We start from the raw sequence: 23,292 nt of genomic DNA, 5'->3' as shown, positions 1-23,292 counted from the left end.
GCTGTATTTGCCCCTTTCTCTTCGTCTCACACTGCCAGTATTATTGCTCAAGCCCTTAGACAAACTTCTGCCTGGTATTTACGAAAAACACATCTGATCATGTTCCCTGTCCAAGTTAAAATTTTTCTGTGAATAGGCGGAAGTCCAGGCTTCTTGACCTGGACTTGACCTGGACCTGAATGTGAAAGGGCCTCCAGGATCTGATCCTAATGCTCATGTCCCCTTCCCTTCCCACCTCCAGTGCTTGCAGTTGCCCAAATAAGTTGTGCACTCTCATACCAGGCATTTGTACATGCAGCCCTCTTCTTTTTTTAATTTTATCCTTTAACTTTACAATATTGTATTGGTTTTGCCATATATCAAAATGAATCCGCCACAGGTATACATGTGTTCCCCATCCTGCACCCTCCTCCCTCCTCCCTCCCCATACCATCCCTCTGGGTCGTCCCAGTGTACCAGCCCCAAGCATCCGGTATTGTGCACCGAACCTGGACTGGCGACTCGTTTCATATATGATATTATACATATTTCAATGCCATTCTCCCAAATCATCCCACCCTCTCCCTCTCCCACAGAGTCCAAAAGACTGTTCTATACATCAGTGTCTCTTTTGCTGTCTCGTATACAGGGTTATTGTTACCATCTTTCTAAATTCCATATACATGCGTTAGTATACTGTATTGGTGTTTTTCTTTCTGGCTTACTTCACTCTGTATAACAGCTCTCTTGACCCACAGCAGCCCCTTTTCCACTTCACAACTCTTCAGGGAATCTCACTGGCCATCTTGTGTCTTTCCATGACACCCTGAATTTATTATTTCTCTAATAAGATTATCCAGGAATATGATCTTATTGGTGTATCTCTCTCACTGGACTGTAAGCTCCTTACAGGGCACAACACCATGTCTTATTTTCTTTGTATTCCAAATATACACAAGGCCAGACACAGTATCTGGCACACAATTAGCATTCAATAAATGATTAAAGAAGAAAAGCAAGAAAGTTTGGAGACTTAACTGGATGTGGAGAATAAGGAAGAGAAATAAGTTTGAAATGACTTCAAATTTTGAAGCCCAAATAACTTGGAGTGGTACCACAATTGACAAAAATAGACATCCATGAAAAGAACTGACTTTGAGAAGAAGATTCTAAATTTGGTTTTCACTATTTTGACTTTGCTATGTGAGTATAGCATCCAAATTGAAACGTCCAGCAATTAGCGGGATATGAGGAATTCTTAGAGCTTTAAGATTTAATAGCGCCTTCATTTTTTCTTAAGCCTGGTCCTTCAAAGTCTCATTTCAAAAGCCCCCTCAGGTTGGTCCTGAATGTCTGCAAACCTGGACAAACAGAAGTTCATGCCTTATGCGGTACATGGTGGTCCGTCAGATGTGTTCCCTCCTTGTGGGCAGCTCTGGAGTTCTGGTTCCAGATACCCTGAGCTAACCTGAATGGACATTCTTCACGTGTATTTTTACCTGCATTAGTTCAGTTGACTTGGTGTCTCAGAAGCATTCTACAAAAATAATATACCATCTTGTTGTTGAGCTTTAATTAAGAAGGCCCTTGTACAAAATCAGCAGCATGGAATTTTTTCCTTTTTTTTAATCATTGAAAAGAAAGCACTTGATTCTTGACCTAAATGGCCTTCAGACCAGACTGAAATTCCCAACTATTGATGTTGTGGTCACTGTTCACAGTAACCAATCTTCCTAAGCAGTCATTTCTTTTCTAGGTTGCTGAGTAACCATCATGATGATGCCTCTAAGTTTATCTGTCTTCTTGCAAAGCCCAGCTGCAGCTCTCTAGAACAGGATGATTTTATTCCTTTACTTCAGGTAATTTTCATTTCCTTTTAAAATGGGTTTTATTTTTAGTTTCAGAAGCTTTTAAAATTTTTTCAACTGTAAGATATGTCAATTGAGATATACTAATTTAGAGATTAGATTTCTAGACGAGTGGTTTCCAAGCTTATTTTAGCAGCAAAATTCTTTTGTTAAGTAAAAATTGATACAGATAATAGTATAAATAGATAGTATAAAACAGATAATAGTATATATATTATAGCCCAGATGAAACAGGGCTACTCCCACTGAAGCAGAAGAGAGAGGCCTTACTTAGGCTCCCCCTGTGCCCACCCACAGCAATCACAGAAGCACCTCCTGAAATCAGGCATTTGGCCTAGCTAATCAAGCTGACCTTCATTAAGGTTAAAGAGAAAGAGATCTCCAACAGAAAGAGCCCAGTGGGGGAATATTTATATCCAGGCCTTCTGATGAGAATCAGTTGCATGCCAATATTGAATCTGTTTTTATTACAGCATTCTTCATAGCTTGATACATTGCTTGTTAATGTATTCCATATCTAAATATTACATTTTCCTAAGTAGTTCACAAATTCCTTGAAGCTGAAGCCTGCCTTTCATTTCTGTTGAATGCACATCATTTTTTGAGTTGTTCTAGTAAATCCTTGTTGACTGTTAGTAAGGATGCCTGAAAAAGGGCAGAAAGATACATGGACATACTTTAGTTTTTTTTTAAGTTGTATTTGTGGCTACCATATTATTTTTTCTTTTAGATTTTTGAATTGCAACATATACACACATAAAAACACACTAATCATGATGCATCAATTAATTTTCACAATGTGAGCACTTCTGTGTAACTAGCACGCAGATGAAGAAACCAAACGGTACCAGCACCCCCAAACACTTCCTGCTCCCTGCCAGTCCCTGCCACTGTAGGGGAACCACTACCCTAACTTCTAGTGCTGTATGACAGATTCTAATTGTTGGAACAGTTATACATGTTCAGAAAATGAAGTTTGGATGTAATTTATTTTATGTGCAGGGTTTTGAGCTTATTTTAATCTGCATGATAGCTTTGATTATTCTTAAACTCTTCTGCGATATGTTTTTGTTCCCCTTTAAAAAGTATTCATGGGAATGAAGATTGTTAAGTTTTTCACATTTAATCGAGACCGTCATGTATAAAACCCAATGTTATGTGTTCCTATTTATGTTTTCTGTAAATTCTTCAGCCACCCCTCACCCTCACCCACTCATCCATTCCCGGCCCTACTCTGTCTCCTATAAACTGCATCTTTTTCACTCCGTTTGCTGACTAGCTTCAGGTTGGTCTGGCCAGTGGATCTCACTGCCAGGAGGTGGGAGGGCAGAGAAGAAAGAAGTTAGCATGTCTTCCCAACTGTTTGCTTCAGCATACTAATTGTATGTTTCTCTATAATTCAGCTAACGGGGCAAGGCCCCTTCTCCACAGTTGTGGTGCTTACTGGGCTCCTGTTGGTCTGTTCCTCCCTGGTCCCTTGGCCCTAAGGATTGTAACAGTATCTTTCTGTTGCTCATCCCTGGCACCTCCCATTCCCTTGTTTGTTCCCTTACCCACAACTCTTCATTTAGGTGCTTCATGAAAGATTCATATGGGAGAATTCTTTTTCCTGTGGGGACTACCCTGACTGAGTTTTATCAGAAACTTTAATAAAAGCTTTGACAGGAATATAAACTAAGCTATGCCAAGAGAATTATGAACAAACAACAAAATTAGTGGACATTTTTACTTCCTTCCCTTAAATATAAGAAGTTTTATTTTTATATAAAAATTGGATATGTGGCATCTGCTCATAAAAGAGGACAGACTGCTACCCCTCTCATTCTTTTCCAGACTCCTCTGAAGATAAATATTGATATGTTAAAAGGAATAAACCAATGAAAGTGAGTGGAATGTCAGAGAGGAACAGAGGAGGAAAAAAATCAATGTACAGGAGATCTAGTATTTCTTGAAGATAGAAAGTGGAAGCAAGCAAAGGAGACCACAGCCCAGAGCAAGGGGCTCTGGGAGAAGTGAGCTGCAGTGGAGAAGTGAGCTACTCTGTTCCACTCTGCTCATTAGGATCTCCCAGGGAGGCTATGAACTCAGAGTTGGCAGAGTTGATGTGAAGTACTAGGAATGGGGAATCACTGAAGGCTGGGGTACAGAGCAGTTGACCATTTGACTGCTTACCTGGTTCCCAAATATAAAGTGCAGCCGGACTGCACTTGGAGCATGTTAAGACAAATTTCAGTAGAGGAACATCCTAGATAGTATCTGGCCAGTACTTGTCAAAACTATCAAGGTCGTTAGAAACAAGGAAAGTCTGAAAAACTGTCTAAGCCAAAAGGAGCCTAAGGAGGCACAACAACTAAATGTAATATGAGATGCTAGAATAGAAGAAAAGACATTCACTTTTCACTTTCATGCATTGGAGAAGGAAATGGCAACCCACTCCAGTGTTCTTGCCTGGAGAATCCCAGGGATGGGGGAGCCTGGTGGGCTGCCATCTATGGGGTCGCACAGAGTCAGACACGACTGAAGCGACTTAGCAGCAGCAGCAGCAACTAAGGAAATGTGAATTAAGTATAGCCTTGAATAATAGTAATAATAATGTATCAATATTGGGTTATTAGTTATAACAAATGCTAATGTAAGATGTTAATAATTAGAGACCTGGGTGCAGATATATGGGAACTTGACACTATCTTCTCAACTTTTCTGTAAGGCTAAAACTGTTCTTAAAAAGTCATTTTAAAAAAATAATTACTATATTCAGAGAGATTATGTAAGACAAGACTAGATGCTGACACAAGAAAGAGCTGTGCGAATTTCTTGGCCTGGCAACTAAAGTTAAGGATGTCTCTGGGGCACGCAAATGCACACATGTTAGAGAGAGAGAGAGAGACAGACAGAAGTGACGACATAAAGGACCCATTCAACTATTATACAGAGTGAAGTAAGCCAGAAAGAAAAACACCAATACAGTATACTAATGCATATATATGGAATTTAGAAAGATGGTAACAATAACCCTGTATACGGGACAGCAAAAGAGACACTGATGTATAGAACAGTCTTTTGGACTCTGTGGGAGAGGGAGAGGGTGGGATGATTTGGGAGAATGGCATTGAAATATGTATAATATCATATATGAAACAAGTCGCCAGTCCAGGTTCGATGCACGATACTGGATGCAAGAATTTCAGCATCTCACTAACTGGAATCTAGAGGAGAAAGAAGGGGGGAAATGGAAAGAAGGAAATCATCAAAGAAGTAATACAGAATCATCAAATAAATAATACAAGATGGAGAAAATTAGAAACACAGGAGTGATAGGATGGGTCCAAAGAGCAGAAACCCAGTGGGACTCCTTCAGATTCCTGTTTACTTTCTTGGGGAAGCACATCATGCCTGTGTGGCCATCATGTGATCAAAAACAGAATATGGCCCTCCAACCCAGCTCTCACGTTCCCTCTAGTCACTGCCCACAGAACCAGAATATTCAGAATATAAGTCTTTTGGTTGAAAGGAGCCTCTGAGTGGCAAACACAATTTTAAAAAGACACACATAAGTCCTCTTGAAATTTTAGAAAGCCACTGAAATCCTCCAGAGAGAAAAACCAGGTCACCCTAATAGGAATAAGAATTGGGGTGGTATTACATTCTCATTGGCAACCCTGGAGAAATGGGTTTGAACTCAGATTTCTATATCCTTCCAAGCTGTAGATCAGATATGAGTTTAGAATAAAGACATTTAAAAACTCAGAAAGTTTATCTCCTGTTTTCTTGGAGAGTTACTTGAATATATACTATAGCAAATTAAACAAACCAAGAAGAAATGCATGAGATCCAGGAAACAATGGATTCACTTAAGAGAATAAGTGAAATAAAGTCCCAGGTTGGCAACTGAAGAGCAGCCACTGCAGAATAGAGAAGACGGGATTTCTCTGGGAAGGAGCTAGGAGGGGAGGAGTGAGTCCATGCAATAGTTTTTATATTTAAGAACAGGGGAACTGAAGAATATAATGAATATGCAGCATTATGTGTCATAATGCTGAAGAAAGGCAGTTAGAAACTCTAAGCTGAAGAAAGGCAATTAGAAACTCTAAGAAAAATAAAAAAAACTCTGAAGTCATATATAAACATGATGCAAACTAAAATATGACAGGATTATAAACAACTGGTGGAAAGTAAGAAAAGGAAGTTCAAAGGACCCCAATAAAGCCTCATCTTCAGTTCAGTCGCTTAGTTGTGTCTGACTCTTTGCGACCCCATGGACTACAGCATGCCAAGCCTCCCTGTCCATCACCAACTCCCAGAGTTTATTCAAACTCATATCCATTGAGTCGGTGATGCCAACCAACCATCTCATTCTCTTTTGTCCCCTTCTCCTCCCACCTTCAATCTTTCCCAGCATCAGGGTCTTTTCCAGTGAGTCAGTTCTTCGCATGATGTGTCCAAAGTATTGGAGTTTCAGCTTCAGCATCGGTCCTTCAGTGAATATTCAGGACTGATTTCCTTTAGGATGCCTCACCTTAAAAAAAGAAAAAAAGGAAGTTCATTTAACTTCAGTGCCCAGAATATTCTCCTTTGAATGCCCAAGGGACATGATGTTGGACCAGTAAGAAATGATATGCATTCCTAGTATGCTGCTTAACTGGCATTCAACAGTATTTAGAGTCAAAATGTTGTAAAATATTTTAATGTATAACACCTATAAGTCATCCTATGAATAAACTGAAGAAAATTTTATTATGGTTGCAGAACAGTATTTAAGCAACCTGAACAATGTAGAAGTCAAAATATTGCCAAAATGTGAAGGAGAAAAAGAGAAAATAAAGGTAGAAGTGGTATTGTCATCATCCTATAAATAGAACTTAAGGCACTAAGATGAAATGGGGTGAAAATTAAATGTATAAATAGATTATTTCTCATTTACAGAGATAACCAATACAAAAACTAAAAATCATAACCACGATCATAACCACTGGGTAAAGGGGAGTAAAGTGGGCCAGTATAAATTAGCTAAATCCTCACCTTCCCTAGCAGAGAATCATAAACATTGTCTAAAGTTGATAAAGCTATAAAGAAAAGTAATTGTAACATAGTATTTCATTATACTTAAATAATTTATGTTTATCTTAAATTTATGTTTAATTATAGAGGTAAACAGCAAAAGAAATAAAAACATAAGTGATTCAACAGAAGTAGGGCTAAAGGTCCATGGACAGGGTAGGTTGGTAGAATGGTTCTTTCCATCATAAGTTTTTATATACTGCTTGATTTTATACCATATGTATATATAATTTTTTAATTTTTATTATGGAGAATTTTGAGCATCTACAAATGCAGAATGCTTTATGAACCTCCATATACCCACCACTCACCTCCAGCTCAGTTCTGTTCAGTTCAGTTGCTCAGTCGTGTCCGATTCTTTGCGACCCCATGAATTGCAGCACGCCAGGCCTCCCTGTCCATCACCAACTCCCAGAGTTCACTCAAACTTATGTCCATCGAGTCAGTGATGCCATCCAGCCATCTCATCCTCTGTCATTCCCCTTCTCCTCCTGCCCCCAATCCCTCCCAGCATCAGAGTCTTTTCCAATGAGTCAACTCTTCACATGAGGTAGCCAAAGTACTGGAGTTTCAGCTTTAGCATCAGTCCTTCCAAAGAACACCCAGGACTGATCTCCTTTAGAATGGACTGGTTGGATCTCCTTGCAGTCCAAGAGACTCTCAAGAGTCTTCTCCAACACCACAGTTCAAAAGCATCAATTCTTCGGCGCTCAGCTTTCTTTATAGTCCAACTCTCACATCCATACATGACCACTGGAAAAACCATAGCCTTGACTAGACTGACCTCCAGTAATGATCAAAACCTAAAGAGACAGAGAATTTAAAAAACAGTAGCATTTTTAGTAAATTAAAATCTTGCTATGGGGAAAACATTAACAAAATAGACCAACAATTAGCTAATTTCATCAAGAAAAAAGAGAGAGCACTAATACACAAAATAAGAAATGACAAGGAGCAACAGAATAAATTTTTTAAAAATCATAAAAGACTATTTTTGCAGACCTCATATTTATTCGGAAATAAAATTGAAAACCTAGCTGGAATGGATAATTTCCTAGGAAACTGCTGCAGCTGCTGCCGCTAAGTCTCTTCAGTCGTGTCGGACTCTGTGGGACCCCATAGATGGCAGCCCACCAGGCTCCCCCGTCCCTGGGATTCTCCAGGCAAGAACACTGGAGTGGGTTGCCATTTCCTTCTCCAATGCATGAAAGTGAAAGTGAAGTCACTCGGTCGCGTCCGACTCGTAGCAACCCCATGGACTGCAGCCCACCAGGCTCCTTCATCCATGGGATTTTCCAGGCAAGAGTACTGGAGTGGGGTGCCATTGCCTTCTCCGTCCTAGGAAACTATATCTGACCAAAATTCATCCCATTTTATTTAGAAAGATTAATAGAGTAATTTCCTTGGAAGAAATAGAGATCTTTATTAAGAAACTACCCCACAAAAAGCAACAGGCCCAGGTAGTTTCAGGGGAATTCTATAAAACCCTCAAAGATCAGAGAGTCCTAATGCTCAGTAAATTATTCCAGAGAATTAGAAAGGAAGGAAAACTCCATAGCTCTTTCAATGAAATAACTATTAAACTGATATGTAAACCAAGTAAAGACAGTACAAAAAAGAAAACTGCAAATGAACCTAATTCATGATTAATGATAAAAAGTAACAAAATATTACCAAGCAGATGCACATAACCTGGTGGGATTTATTCCAGGAAGTCAAAATTGGTTCAAAATTAAGATCTTTATTAATATCACATATTGTATCTAAAAGAAAAATCATGATTGTCTCAAAAGATGCTGAAATAACTTTGGACAAAATTTTAACAACCATTCATAAAAACGCTCTGTGTGGATCACAATAAACTGTGGAAAATTCTTCAAGAGACGGGAATACCAGACCACCTGATCTGCCTCTTGAGAAATTTGTATGCAGGTCAGGAAGCAACAGTTAGAACTCGACATGGAACAACGACTGGTTCCAAATAGGAAAAGGAGTTTGTCAAGGCTGTATATTGTCACCCTGCTTATTTAACTTCTATGCAGAGTACATCATGAGAAACGCTGGACTGGAAGAAACACAAGCTGGAGTCAAGATTGCCGGAAGAAATATCAATAACCTCAGATATGCAGATGACACCACCCTTATGGCAGAAAGTGAAGAGGAACTCAAAAGCCTCTTAATGAAAGTGAAAGAGGAGAGTGAAAAAGTTGGCTTAAAGCTCAACATTCAGAAAATAAAGATCATGGCATCCAGTCCCACCACTTCATGGGAAATAGATGGGGAAACAGTGGAAACAGTGTCAGACTTTATTTTTCTGGGCTCCAAAATCACTACAGATGGTGACTGCAGCCATGAAATTAAAAGACGCTTACTCCTTGGAAGGAAAGTTATGACCAACCTAGATAGCATATTCAAAAGCAGAGACATTACTTTGCCAACAAAGGTTTGTCTAGTCAAGGCTATGGTTTTTCCAGTGGTCATGTATGGATGTGAGAGTTGGACTGTGAAGAAGGCTGAGCACCGAAGAATTGATGCTTTTGAACTGTGGTGTTGGAGAAGACTCTTGAGAATCCCTTGGACTGCAAGGAGATCCAACCAGTCCATTCTGAAGGAGATCAGCCCTGGGATTTCTTTGGAAGGGATGATGCTAAAGCTGAAACTCCAGTACTTTGGCCACCTCATGCGAAGAGTTGACTCATTGGAAAAGACTCTGATGCTGGGAGGGATTGGGGGCAGGAGGAGAAGGGGACAACAGAGGATGAGATGGCTGGATGGCATCACTGACTCGATGGACGTGAGTCTGAGTGAACTCTGGGAGTTGGTGATGGCCAGGGAGGCCTGGCGTGATGCGATTCATGGGGTCACAAAAAGTCGGACACGACTGAGCAACTGATCTGATCTGATCTGATAAAAACGCTCAAGGGACTTCCTGGCAGTCCAATAGTTAAGGCTCTATGCTTCCACTGCAGAGGTCACAACAGGTTCAATACCTGGTTAGGGAACTGTTAATAAGATCTGATATGCCATATGGCACAGCCAAAAAAAACCTGCTCAAGAAAGTAGGTATTTGAGATACTTTCTTAACATTGTTACAATGTATATACCTAATGCTAAAGCCAGTGTGTTATTTAATAAGGAAATATTAAAGGCCTTTCTATTAAGATCAGAAACAGGGCAAGGATGCCACTGTCCCAGTACTGTTCAACATTGTACTAGAGTAATTATACCAGAGAAAACAACTAGAGGCATAAGAATGGTTGGAGACATTGTTAATTGGCTATAGTAAGTGAAAGTTGCTCAGTTGTATCCGACTGGAGTGGGTAGCCTTTCCCTTCTCCAGGGGATCTTCCCAACCCAGGGATCAGTCCCAGGTCTCCTTCATTGCAGGCGGATTCTTTACCAACTGAGCTGAAGCCCTACTTCAATACAAAATTAAAAGTTTTTAAAAAAAAGAATGGTTGAAGAAGTATCTATTCATAAATGGCATGACAGTAAACCTGGAAATTCAAGAGAATCAGTGATAGAACTCAAACAATAAAAGAATTCAGTAAAATAGTAGGAAATAAAATTAACATACAAAATCAACAGATCTTCTGTTTATTACCAAAATGGAGTAACTGGGACTGGATTTGCCTTGCCATTTGAAACAACAAAAAACATCAGGCAAGAAATACAAAACAGTGGTTTTCAAGATGGCAGACATCTGGCAACAAAAGAGTGATTTCTGAGAAGCAGAAAACAAACAAGGTTAGCCTTATAATTTCCTTGAGAGAGTTTCCAAGCCACAGTGTACTGCTGGGGACCCTAAGCGGGGTTCAGCGAACTCCTGAGTTTAGGAGAGTTGAGAATCTGGAAGAAAAAGTAGCTAGAATTCTCAAGGCAGAGCACCAAAGAGGAAAGAAGTACACAGAGAGAAAACTCCAGAGATCTTCAGAAGTCCTCCATGAGAATCCAGCAGATATATCTGAGGATAGTCGCCAAAGGTGAAGAAGTGAAGTGAACGTTGCTCAGTCATGTCTGACTCTTTGCAACCAAAATTGGGACCATACCTGTGGGTCACACACAGCCAAGAATAGTATCTGACCCTACCACCCAGACTGGAAAACTTCATAAGACGTAGCACTGAGTAGTCATAGGAGTCTTGCCTCAGTTGTTATTTAGTCACTAAGTTGAGTCTGACTATTTTGCAACCCCATGGACTGTAGCCCACTAGGTTCCTCTGTTCATGGGGCTTCCCAGGCAAGAATACTAGAGTGGGTTGCCATTTCCTTCTCCAGGATATCTTCCCAACCCAGGGATGGTACCTGTGTCTCCTGTATTGCCAGATGGATTCTTTACCCCTGAGTCACCAGGGAATCCCTCTTGCCTCAGTAGTGAAAGTGAAAATGAACTCGCCCAGTCATGTCCAGCTCTTTACAACCACATGGACCGTAGCCTACCAGGTTTCTCTGTCCATGGAATTTTCCAGACAAGAGTACCAGAGTGGGTTGCATTTCCTTCTCCAGGGGATCTTCCTGACTCAGGGATCGAACCCAGGTCTCCCACATTGTGGGCAGACGCCTGAGCCACCTGCCTGAGTAGTGGGGGAGAATAATTAGCCCCAGAATAGACAGTGCTGGGTCCTGTCTAACAGATCAGGAAAGCACAATCTAGAAGGATGAAAGGTTTTTCAAAGTGACTTAATAGCATCCCAGAACAGAAAATATGTATTCTATTCAGAAGTTTAGAATAAGAATACAAAAATATCCAACCCTCAAAAAGACAAAATTCAAAATGACTGGCGTCATCAGGCATGCCAGGAAACAGAAGAATACAATTGATAATTAGGAGAAAAACCAATCAATTGAAACTGACTTGGAACTGACATAGATTTTAAAATTAGCAGATAAGTATATTAAATATCAAAACTGAACACTTTTTTAAAGACCCAAATTGAACTTATAGAGATGAAAACTAAGGTGTCTGGAGTGAAAGATATACCAGATTGGATTGACAGCAGATTAAACATTGCAAATGAAATGGATAGTGAACTTGAAGAAATAGAATAGAAACTACCCAAAATGAGACACAGAGACACATAAAAAGAATTAAAGGAAAATGCAAAGAGCATCAGTGAGCTGTGGAACCTGGCTTCAAGCAACTTAACATAAATGGAAGAGAGGATGCTATAAAATATTTGTCAGGTCTTAGCCCAAGGACAGAGCTTCTAAAGCCTTGGAATTTCCTGAATTATAAGTGTCTGTGTTCTTCATGGTGGGCTCCTGGGACCATGCCTACATTTATACTAATGAGGTGACTCATCATGAGCCCCAGTGTAGTTCTAGGATGAGAGCCTGCCATGCTGGAAGGGCAACCACATGAATAAAGGTTGAGGCTTTCAGCCAGGTGATAACCTGAGATCAGATTATCAGCCTGATCTCCAATAAAGGGAGGAAGCATGGAGATTGAATCCAATCATATGGCCAATGATTCAGTTAATCATGTCTATATAATGAAACCCAGTTAAAAACTGGACACTGAAGCACAATTGAGCTCCCCTGGTTAATGATACACAGTGATGTGCTGAAAGTGTAACTTGTCTTGGGGACACAGAAGCTCCACGTTTCAGACCTTGCCCTGTGCATCTCTTACTTGGCTTGTCCTGATTTGTATTCTTTATAATAGAGTAGAAATCATAATATAGTACTTTCCTCGGTTCTGTGTATAGTGTTTGCCCAGTTCTGTCATTTGGGAAAGTTGTTGAACCTCAGAGGATAATGGAAACCCCCAAATTTATAACCAGTTAGTCAGAAGTGTGGGTAGCCTGGGAACCCCAGAGTTATGGCTGGTGTCTGAAGTAAGACGAGTCTTGTTTAGAACTGTGTCGTTAACCTCTGAAATCTGCACTAACTCTGGATGGTTAGTGCTGAAATTACATTGCACGGGGACCAAAAATTATTTGAAGAGATAATGGCCCAGAATTTTCTGTACTTGATAAAAACTATAAACCCACAAACCTAAGATTTTGATAAGCGCAAAGCTCAAGAAACACAAAATTATACCAGTGAAAGTAAAAGTCACACAGTCGTGTCCAACTCTTTGCTACCCCATGGACCATGGTCCATGGAATTCTCCAGGCCAGAATACTAGAGTGGGTAGCCTTTCCCTTCTCCAGGGGATCTTCCCAACCCAAGGATCAAACCCAGGTCTCCCACCATTGCAGGAGATTCTTTACCACCTGAGCCACAAGGGAAGCCCAGGAATACTGGAGTGGGTAACCTATACGTTCTCTAGCAGATCTTCCCGACCCAGGAATTGAACTGGGATCTCCTGCATCACAGGAGGATTCTTTACCAACTGAGCTATGGCACATCACAATAAAGTAGCTCAAAATCAATAATAGAAAGTTTGAAAAGTAGCCAGAGAAAATAGTCACATTTCATAGAGTGGAACAAAGATAAAGATGACAGTGGATTTCGTGTTGGAAAAATCCAAGCCAGAAGACAGAGGAGCAACATCTCTAAAGTGCTGAAAGAAAAGAACAGTCAACCTTGAATACTATACCCAATGAAAATATCCTTCAAAAATGAAGGTAGACTAAAGATTTTTATTTTTGGACATAAAAAACTCAAAGAATTCATCACCAGCAGAAATGCATTACAAGAGATGTGTTTCATTTGTTTGTTTTTTAAAAAAGTTGTTTATGCAAGGAGGAATATAATACCAGATGGAAATACAAGTCTACACAAAGGAATGAGCTCCAGAAGTAGTAACTACATACATGTGATTTCTTATTATTCACATCTCTTTAGAAGAAAATTAACTCTTTAAATGAAGCTATCAACACTGCATTATGTTATTTCTAACATATGTTTAAGTACAATTTAACAACAATAGCATAAAGATTAGGAGAAGAGAAATAGAAGTATATTGTTATGGTTCACATATAATCCATGAAGTTGTTTAACATTTCTTGCAAGTAGATTATACTAAGTTAAAGATGTATGTTGTAACCTCTGATGTACCTCTGAAATAACAAGAGCTATAGCTATAGTTATAGCTAATAAGCCAAAAAAGGAAATAAAAGAATTATAAAGCACACTCAGTTACCCCAAATGGAGGCAGAAATGGAAGGACAAAAGGAACAAAGGCTGGATGGGATAAGAGGTTTAAACCTAACCATATCAATAGTCACCTATAAGTGGCGTGCATATCCCTCAAAGGCAAATGTTAGACAAAAATACCAAGACCTAAAATAGTATTAGACAAAAAAAAACAAGACCCAAAGATTAGACAAAAAACCAAGACCCTGAAAGAAACATAAAGACACAAACAGGTTTAAAAGTGAAAGGGGAGGAAAATATATATATCATACTAACACTAATCAAAAGAAGGCTCTTGAAGAAATGCAAATCAAAACTATAATGAGGTATAACCTCACACCAGTCAGAATGGCTATTAAAAAGTCTACAGATATCAAATGCTGGAGAAGGTGTGGAGAAAAGGAAACCCTCCTCCACTGTGGTGGGAATGTAGATTGGTACAGCTAGTGTGGAATGCAGTACAAAGGTTACTCAGAAAACTAAAAGTAGAGCTGCCAGCAGTCCACTGTTGGGCACATATTTGGAAGACAAAAACTCTTAACTTGAAAAGATACATGCACCCCAGTGTTCAAAGCAGGACTGTTTACAGTTGCCAATACATGGAAGCAACCTAAATGTCCATTGGCAGAGGAATGGATAAAGAAGATATATATAATGGAGTGAAGTAATGTCATTTGCATCGATATAGATGGACCTAGAGATCATCATACTCATGAAGTAAGTCAGATAAAGATGGATATCATATGCTGTCACTTGTATGTAGAATCTTAAAAAATGATACAAATGAACTTATTTAGAAACAGACTCACAGACATAGAAAACAAATTTATGGTTGAAGGGGAACCAAGGCAGAGGGGGGGATAAATTAGGAGCTTTGGATTAATAGATACACATACTATATATAAAGTAGATACACAACAAGGACCTACTCTATGGCACAGAGAACTGTATTCAGTATCTTGTAATAACCTACAATGCAGAAGAATCTGAAAAAGGATATATTATATAATATATATAAAATAAGTAACAAGGATATACTGTAAAGCACAGGGAATGATGGCCATTTTCTGGTAATAATCTATAATGGAATATAATCTGCAAAAATTCTGAAACTAACATAACACTGTAGATCAACTATACTTCAACAAAAAATTAAATGAAAAAAATAGCTGATACAAATGTGTAAAATAAATGTCTATATTCTAAAAGATAAAGAGATAAAAGACAGGACCATTATAGTTGTTGTTTAGTTGCTTAGTCTTATCTGACTCTTTTGCAACCCCATGATCTGTAGCCTGCCAGGCTCCTCTGTCGATGGGATTTCCCAGGCAAAAATGATGGAGTGGGTTGCCATTTCCTTCTCCAGGGGATCCTCCTGACCCAGGGCTTGAACTTGTGTCTCCTACATTGTAGTTGTCTCCTGTATTGCAGGCGGATTCTTTACCACTAGCCACTAGGGAAGCCCCAAACAGGAAAACGTTAATTCTCACTAGAAATCAAAGAAATGTAAATGAAAGTAGTCTGAAGATAACAATTTACACATTCTAAAAGGACCCGCCAAAAAGTTGAATGTTAATATCCAATGATGGTGAAGTTGCCCAGAAATTGACTCATACATTCATTTACAGCCATATTGTTCCCACCCTTTAGCCAGAAGTGTTATGGCTAAGAACTCAAGAAAGAAATAATTTGGCAAAAGCAGAAAAATCCCTCCACATTCTTCTGATTTCTGAATGTTGGAACTCCCAGGGCTGACCCCTCCGACACCTCTTTTCCATGCACACACTGTTTGGAGGATCTCACCTATATACCCAGACCTGTCTCCTCATGGATCTGCAAGAAGAAAGCAGACCCCAGTAGAGATTTCCCAGTGGGCAGGGAGTGGAGGATTTTGAAGGCACTTCAAGGGCTCTGAACTCAGTCAAAAGGGCTATGAAGACAGGGGGCCAGAGAGAACCCCAAAGCAAGTTTCATCAAGATATTAATTTCTTACATTGTTAATAGCCAAATGTCCCAGGCTTTATCTGCTGGGGGGTAAGGATGAGGTCCCCAGGAATTCTCTCACTGCAGTACCCCTCAGCTTTCCTGCAGGCCCCCAGAGTTCATGTGCCTTGACACCCACCTCCAAAGTCTGGGAATTATTTTTGCAAGGTAACCCATTCATATTTTGACTTCTTCACTGAAGTCCATGTAAGGGAGCAAAATTTGCCTCCCAAAATATCTAGATGTAATTATTTCAAGCTGAAAACAATCGAAGCCCAAAAAACTCAGAAAAAACCTTGACCATCTCCCTAGCTGCCTAAAAAAATTTAGATAGAGGACCTCTTCCTGGAACAGAGTGATCAGAGCAATCAGCAGAAATCTCTGCAAAGAATATGCACAAAGTATGGTGAGTGAAACTGAGCAGGGCCTAGAGATCACAGTCCACTCTGTGTCCTCCTGTCCTGTTGTTTGCCCAGCAAACCTTTGTTTATCAAACATTGCTTTTCCATCTTCACGTGAAGTGCTTTCCTCCCCTTTGAAGTCCCAAACCACCACCTCCAACATCCACTAGTGTCTCTAGCTGAAGATGGCATTTAAAGTAAGAGCTTTGGCCATTTTGCCTACTTACTCAGTTTTCCTGGGTCTCTCCCATGTGTACACATTATTAAACTTCTGTTTAATTTTTTGCCTGTTAAAAGAAAACTCTTATAAATAAATGGGAGGCTTTCTATGCTCATGGATTGAAAGACTTACTGTTTCTAAATGCCCATACTGTCCAGAGCAATCTATAGATCAATGTAACCTCTATCAAAATCCCAGCAGTTCCATTCTGCTGTTCCCTGGCAGGTACCATTTCTGTTCTCTGCCTCTATGAGTTTGACTATTTTAGATACCCTATATAAGCGGAATCATGGAGAAGTTGCTCAGTGAGTATAAAGTCTCAGTTATGCAAGACAAGTACGTTCTAGAGATCCGTTGTACAACATAGTGCCTCCTGTCATTAACAATACTGTGTTGTGCCCTTGAATTTTTGTTAGACGGTAGATTTCATGTTAAGTATTATCAAAAAACAAACAAAAAAAGGAGAAGCACAAGGAAAGTGCTGGAGATGATGGATATATCTGTTACCTTGATTGCAGCAGTGGTTTCCTAAGGTATGTGCATTTATCCAGACTCAGATAATTGTATATATGTACAGTTTTTGTATATCAATTATTCCTCAATAAAGTTGTTTTAAAATACCAGTGGTATTTTTACAGAAGTGGAAAAAACAGTTCTAAAATTCATATGGAAGTTCGAAGGACTTGGAATAGCCAAAACAATCCTGTAAAAGGAGAATAAAGCTGAAGTCTCACACTTTATGACTTCAAAACATATTACAAAGACACAGCAGTCAAAACAGGATGGTACTGGCATAAATACAGACATGTAGACCAATGGAACAGAATAGAGAACCCAGAAATCAAATTCTTGCTTATATGGTCAAATGATCTTCAGTGTTGCCAAGAGTAACAGTGAGGAAAAGATAATCTCCAACAAATGGTGTCAGGAAAACTGAATATTCATATGCAAAGAAAGAAGTTAGACCACATCTCATAGCATGTACAAAAATTAAAATGGATTAAAGACCTAAACATAAAACCTCAAACTATATACCTTTTAGAAGAAAACATAGGGAGAAACTTTATGATACTAGTTTTGACAATGATTTTTATGGGTATGACACCAAAACCACAGATAACAAAAGCAAAAGACAACATGGGATTATATCAAATTTTAAATTTATATAATCTGGCTACTATCCAGATTATATAAAGAACTCCTGTGACTCAGTAACAACAAACAAGTAAACAAGTAACCTGAATTTGAAACAACCAAAGGACTTGGATAAACACTTCTCCAAAGAAGATAAAATGTCACATAAGCATATGAAAAGATGTTCAATATCATTAGGCAGGGGAATACAAATTAAAACCACAATGAGATACCACCTCACACCCATTAAGATGGCTACTGTTTGTTTTTTTTAAGTGTTGGTAAGGATGTGGAGAAACTAGAATACTGTTAAGAATGTAAAATGGTATAGCCACTATGGAAAATAAAACAGAAGTTCCATATGATCATCAGTACTACTCCTGGGTATACATCCAAAAGAATCGAAAGCAGAATCTCAAAGAGATGTGTACATCAGTGTTGATAGCAGCATTATTCACTCTAGCCAAGAGGTGGAAGTGATGTAAGTGTCCATCAATGGATGAATGGATTAAGAAAATGTGGTGTGTATATATATACAACAGAATATTGTTTCCCTTTTTAAAAAAGAGGAATTCTGTCACATGAAGCGATAGATTAATCTTGAGAACGTTATGCTAAGGGAAATCAGCCAGTCACAAAAAGATGTATACTGCGTGACTCCACTTATGAGGAATCTAAAGTGGTCAAATGCAGACAAATAGAACAATAGTGGTTTCAGGGGCTGGAGGGAGGATGAAGTCAGAGTTCGTGGTGTGATGAGTGTAGCGTTTCAGTCATGCAGGACTGAGTTGGATGGCAAGTGGGTAGAATCTGGTGATGTCCCAGATTGTGCAAGTGATTGACAGTATTGTAGTCTGTTGTAGTCTGTTAACTATAGTTATTTGCACCCCAAAATATCTGGATGTAATTGTTTCAAGCTGAAAACAATCGAAGCCCAAGTGATTGACAATACTGTACTGTAGGTGATTGTGCAAGTGATTGACAGTATTGTACTCTACACTTGTAAATTGTTGGGAGGATGAATCCTATGTTTTCTCTGCCACGAAAAGAAAAGAAAAGGCTGGGTCTATATTAATGTCAAAGTAATTTTTAGAGAATATTGCTGGGGAATGGTAAAGGGGTCAGTTTATCAGGAGGATATAACAATTCTAAATGTTTATACACCTAATAACAGAACTTCAGAATGCATGCAGCAAAATCCAATAGAACTGCAAGGATAAATCCACAATTATAGTTGTAGATTTCCATGTGCTGCTCTTAATAATGAATAGAACAAATAGAGAGAAAATCAGTAAGGATACATAGAACACTTACAAGACTATCAACCAACCTGACCTAATTGACATTTACTTTACACTTCACTGAACCACAGCAGAATACACATTCTTTTAATTTTTTCCTGTGAAATCTTTATACATCTTATTGTCTTTCCCTACATGTTATCTTTTCTACTTTATCAGTTCAGTTCAGTTCAGTCGCTGAGTCATGTCCAACTCTTTGCGACCCCATGAATCACAGCACTCCAGGCCTCCCTGTCCATCACCAACTCCCAGAGTTCACTCAAACCCACATCCATCGAGTCGGTGATGCAATCCAGCCATCTCATCCTCTGTCATCCGTTTCTCCTCTTGCCCCCAATCCCTCCCAGCATCAGAGTCTTTTCCAATGAGTCAACTCTTCACATGAGGTGGCCAAAGTACTGGAGTTTCAGCTTTAGCATCATTCCTTCCAAAGAAACCCAGGACTGATCTCCTTTAGAATGGACTGGTTGGATCTCCTTGCAGTCCAAGGGACTCTCAAGAGTCTTCTCCAACACCACAGTTCAAAAGCATCAATTCTTTGGCGCTCAGCTTTCTTCACAGTCCAACTGTCACATCCATACATGACTACTGGAAAAACCATAGCCTTGACTAAACAGACCTTTGTTGGCAAAGTACTGCCTCTGCTTTTTAATATGCTATCTAGGTTGGTCATAATTTTCCTTCCAAGGAGTAAGCGTCTTTTAATTTCCTGGCTAAAGGACACTAGGAATCTGAGTAAGAAGGTATGGGTTCAAGCATACCCTTGTCATATAGAATATACATACCTTTAACTCATACACAGAATATTTCCCAAGATAGACTATATTCTGACCATAGAATAAATCTCAACAAATTTTAAATATTCAGTTCACTAAATATGTTCTCTGACCATAATGGAATTAAATTAGAAACAATAACAGATCTGTGAAAAATTCCTAAATGTTTGATAAATAACAACTTTTAAATAACCTATGGGTCAGAGAAGAAGAAATCAAAAGGAAAATTAGGAAATATTTTGAAATGAAAATACAGCATATCAAAATTTATGGGATGCTGCTAAAGCTGTATTTAATAAGTGAGTTTAGCAAGGTTACAGATACATGATCAATATATGAAACTCAACTTTCTATATACTAGCAACACATAATTGAAAATAAAATCTTTTAAATACCATTTATAATTCTTCACCAAAATATTAAATACTTGGAAGGAAAGTTATGACCAACCTAGATAGCATATTAAAAAGCAGAAACATTATTTTGCCAACAAAGGTCCATCTAGTCAAGGCTATGGTTTTTCCAGTAGTCATGTATGGATGTGAGAGTTGGACTGTGAAGAAAGCTGAGCGCCGAAGAATTGATGCTTTTAAACTGTGGTGTTGGAGAAGACTCTTGAGAGTCCCTTGGACTGCAAGGAGATCCAACCAGTCCATCCTAAAGGAGACCAGTCCTGGGTGTTCATTGGAAGGACTGATGCTGAGGCTGAAACTCCAATACTTTGGCCACCTCATGCAAAGAGTTGACTCACTGGGAAAGACTCTGATGCTGGGAGGGATTGGGGCAAGGAGGAGAACGGGACAGCAGAGGATGAGATGGCTGGATGGCATCACCGACTCGATGCACATGAGTTTGAGTGAACTCCGGGAGTTAGTGATGGACAGGGAGGCCTGGTGTGCTGCGATTCATGGGGTCGCAAAAAGTCAGACATGACTGAGCAACTGAACTGAACTGAAACCTGTAGAAAAGAATACATTTGAATCAGTTCTAATGAGATGGATGAAACTGGAACCTATTATACAGAGTGAAGTAAGCCAGAAAGAAAAACACCAATACAGTATACTACGCATATATATGGAATTTAGAAAGATGATAACAATAACCCTGTGTACGAGACAGCAAAAGAGACACTGATGTATAGATCAGTCTTATGGACTCTGTGGGAGAGGGAGAGGGTGGGGAGATTTGGGAGAATGGCATTGAAACATGTATAATATCATGTATGAAACGAGTCGCCAGTCCAGGTTCGATGCACGATACTGGAGGCTTGGGGCTGGTGCACTGGGACGACCCAGAGGGATGGTATGGGGAGGGAGGAGGGAGGAGAGTTCAGGATGGGGAACACAGGTATACCTGTGGCGGATTCATTTCGATATTTGGCAAAACTAATACAGTATTGTAAAATTTAAAAATAAAATTTTAAAAAAAGAAGCCCAAAATAGAATATAAACAATAACAAATGAACTCTATTACAAATGGGTAACACAACTACATTAAAGAAGATAAAAGAAGATAAGGAAAGAGCTAAATAACCTTGGAAAATAATATCTTCACTGGATACTCTAAAGACGAAAGATACAAATACTGTAGTCTAGTTAGTAAATTACTTTCTCAATGGGGTAATGGTTGGCAATTCTATTAACAGTTACAAAGGAAAGGGGGAACCTTGCATTATTGAATTAAAATTATCTGTATGATTACATAGTTTTTAATACATATAGATATAGAAAAATACAAGTATATGGGTATGTATGAACTGATACACATTCATGTATTCCTAGTTGTGTCTACTAAGAGGATTCGGTAGCAATGACACCCTAGTAGTACCGAGCACTCCTAGCCCCCAGATTTGGTTCCAAATACCATTCTCCAGTAAAAGGAATCAGGGCTGCTTGGAGAAAAGGTTGATTCTCAGGTGGGAGCATAGACAATATAAAATGAGCCTGTACTATTTTGTGATACCAGAAAATATGGAAGTGTTCACAAAAGGATGGGGTATGTCAGGAGGACAAAGGAGCCAACCTAACAGCTCCCAGGGACCAAAGCTAGCTCAATTTGAGCAGCAGAATAATATTAGTATTTTATGATGCTATTGATAAACTGATACAATCCAACACAATGATAGTATTGGATTATAACCCATAGAATGAAATAAATACCCATGAGTCTATACTGACATAAATTGAACAAATAAATACAAGGGAAGGACAGCTCTTCCTTATAGAAAAATTTCACTTAACAAATGTGGAGGGGATGAGGGGAAAAGCAAAGTAAACACCACTATATAAATTTGGTCAGTCAGTCAGTTCAGTCGCTCAGTCACGTCTGACTCTTTGCGACCCCATGCATCACAGCACTCCAGGCCTCCCTGTCCATCACCAGTTCCCGGAGTTCACTCAGACTCACGTCCATCGAGTCAGTGATGCCATCCAGCCATCTCATCCTCTGTCGTCCCCTTCTCCTCCTGCCCCCAATCCCTCCCAGCATCAGAGTCTTTTCCAATGAGTCAACTCTTCGCGTGAGGTGGCCAAAGTACTAGAGTTTCAGCTTTAGCATCATTCCTTCCAAAGAAATCCCAGGGCTGATCTCCTTTAGGATGGACTGGTTGGATCTCCTTGCAGTCCAAGGGACTCTCAAGAGTCTTCTCCAACACCACAGTTCAAAAGCATCAATTCTTTAGCATTCAGCTGTCTTCACAGTCTAACTCTCACATCCATACATGACCACTGAAAAAACCATAGCCTTAACTAGATGAACCTTTGTTGGCAAAGTAATGTCTCTGCTTTTGAATATGCTATCTAGGTTGGTCATAACTTTCCTTTCAAGGAGTAAGCATCTTTTAATTTCATGGCTGCAGTCACCATCTGCAGTGATTTTGGAGCCCAAAAAAATAAAGTCTGACACTGTTTCCACAGTTTCCCCATCTATTTCCCATGAAGTGATGGGACCACATGCCATGACCTTCGTTTTCTGAATGTTGAGCTTTAAGCCAACTTTTTCACTCTCCACTTTTACTTTCATCAAGAGGCTTTTGAGTTCCTCTTCACTTTCTGCCATAAGGGTGGTGTCATCTGCATATCTGAGGTTATTGATATTTCTCCCGGCAATCTTGATTCCAGTTTGTGTTTTTTCCAGTCCAGCGTTTCTCATGATGTACTCTGCATATAAGTTAAATAAGCAGGGTGACAATATACAGCCTTGATGTACTCCTTTTCCTATTTGGAACCAGTCTGTTGTTCTAAATTTGGTAAACAGCATTATAAAAATGCCACAGTCAATTTCTATAAATGGCTGCTAATATTTGTGGGCAAAAATTTACAGAGAAACAGGATACTGACAGAGTCTCAAAGTATCTCCTCCATGATATTTATCAACTGTTAAAGGAACGTAATAAATTTATGGTGGCAGACCCAACAGATACCACTTTAACCAAGTATATTCAAAAATTAATACAAGTTGTAAGACCTATCAACACCACATACTCCTTGTA

General features: G+C 39.2%; 1 protein-coding gene and 1 long non-coding RNA gene across 7 annotated transcripts in view; one reads left to right on the top strand and one right to left on the bottom strand.

Annotated features, from left to right (window-relative positions):
• Positions 1-23,292, top strand: part of PPP2R3A (protein phosphatase 2 regulatory subunit B''alpha) — a 233,752-nt gene that overhangs the window by 105,156 nt on the left and 105,304 nt on the right. For all 6 annotated transcript variants that reach the window (XM_070375954.1, XM_070375969.1, XM_070375959.1 and 3 more), the window contains one exon: positions 1,736-1,838. In XM_070375954.1, coding sequence (XP_070232055.1) covers positions 1,736-1,838 — 103 coding nt within the window. The remainder of the gene's footprint in view (positions 1-1,735; positions 1,839-23,292) is intronic.
• LOC138988924 (uncharacterized) lies at positions 2,392-7,574 on the bottom strand. Its single transcript, XR_011465196.1, has 3 exons — positions 7,217-7,574; positions 6,228-6,363; positions 2,392-2,492 (listed from the first exon to the last, which is right to left on the bottom strand). It is a non-coding gene; the product is annotated as an uncharacterized lncRNA (long non-coding RNA).

This window comes from Bos mutus, chromosome 1, assembly GCF_027580195.1.
Source record: "Bos mutus isolate GX-2022 chromosome 1, NWIPB_WYAK_1.1, whole genome shotgun sequence".
Taxonomy (NCBI): domain Eukaryota; kingdom Metazoa; phylum Chordata; class Mammalia; order Artiodactyla; family Bovidae; genus Bos; species Bos mutus.
Note: the sequence above shows the minus strand (reverse complement) of the source record. Positions and strands in the feature narration are given on the sequence as shown.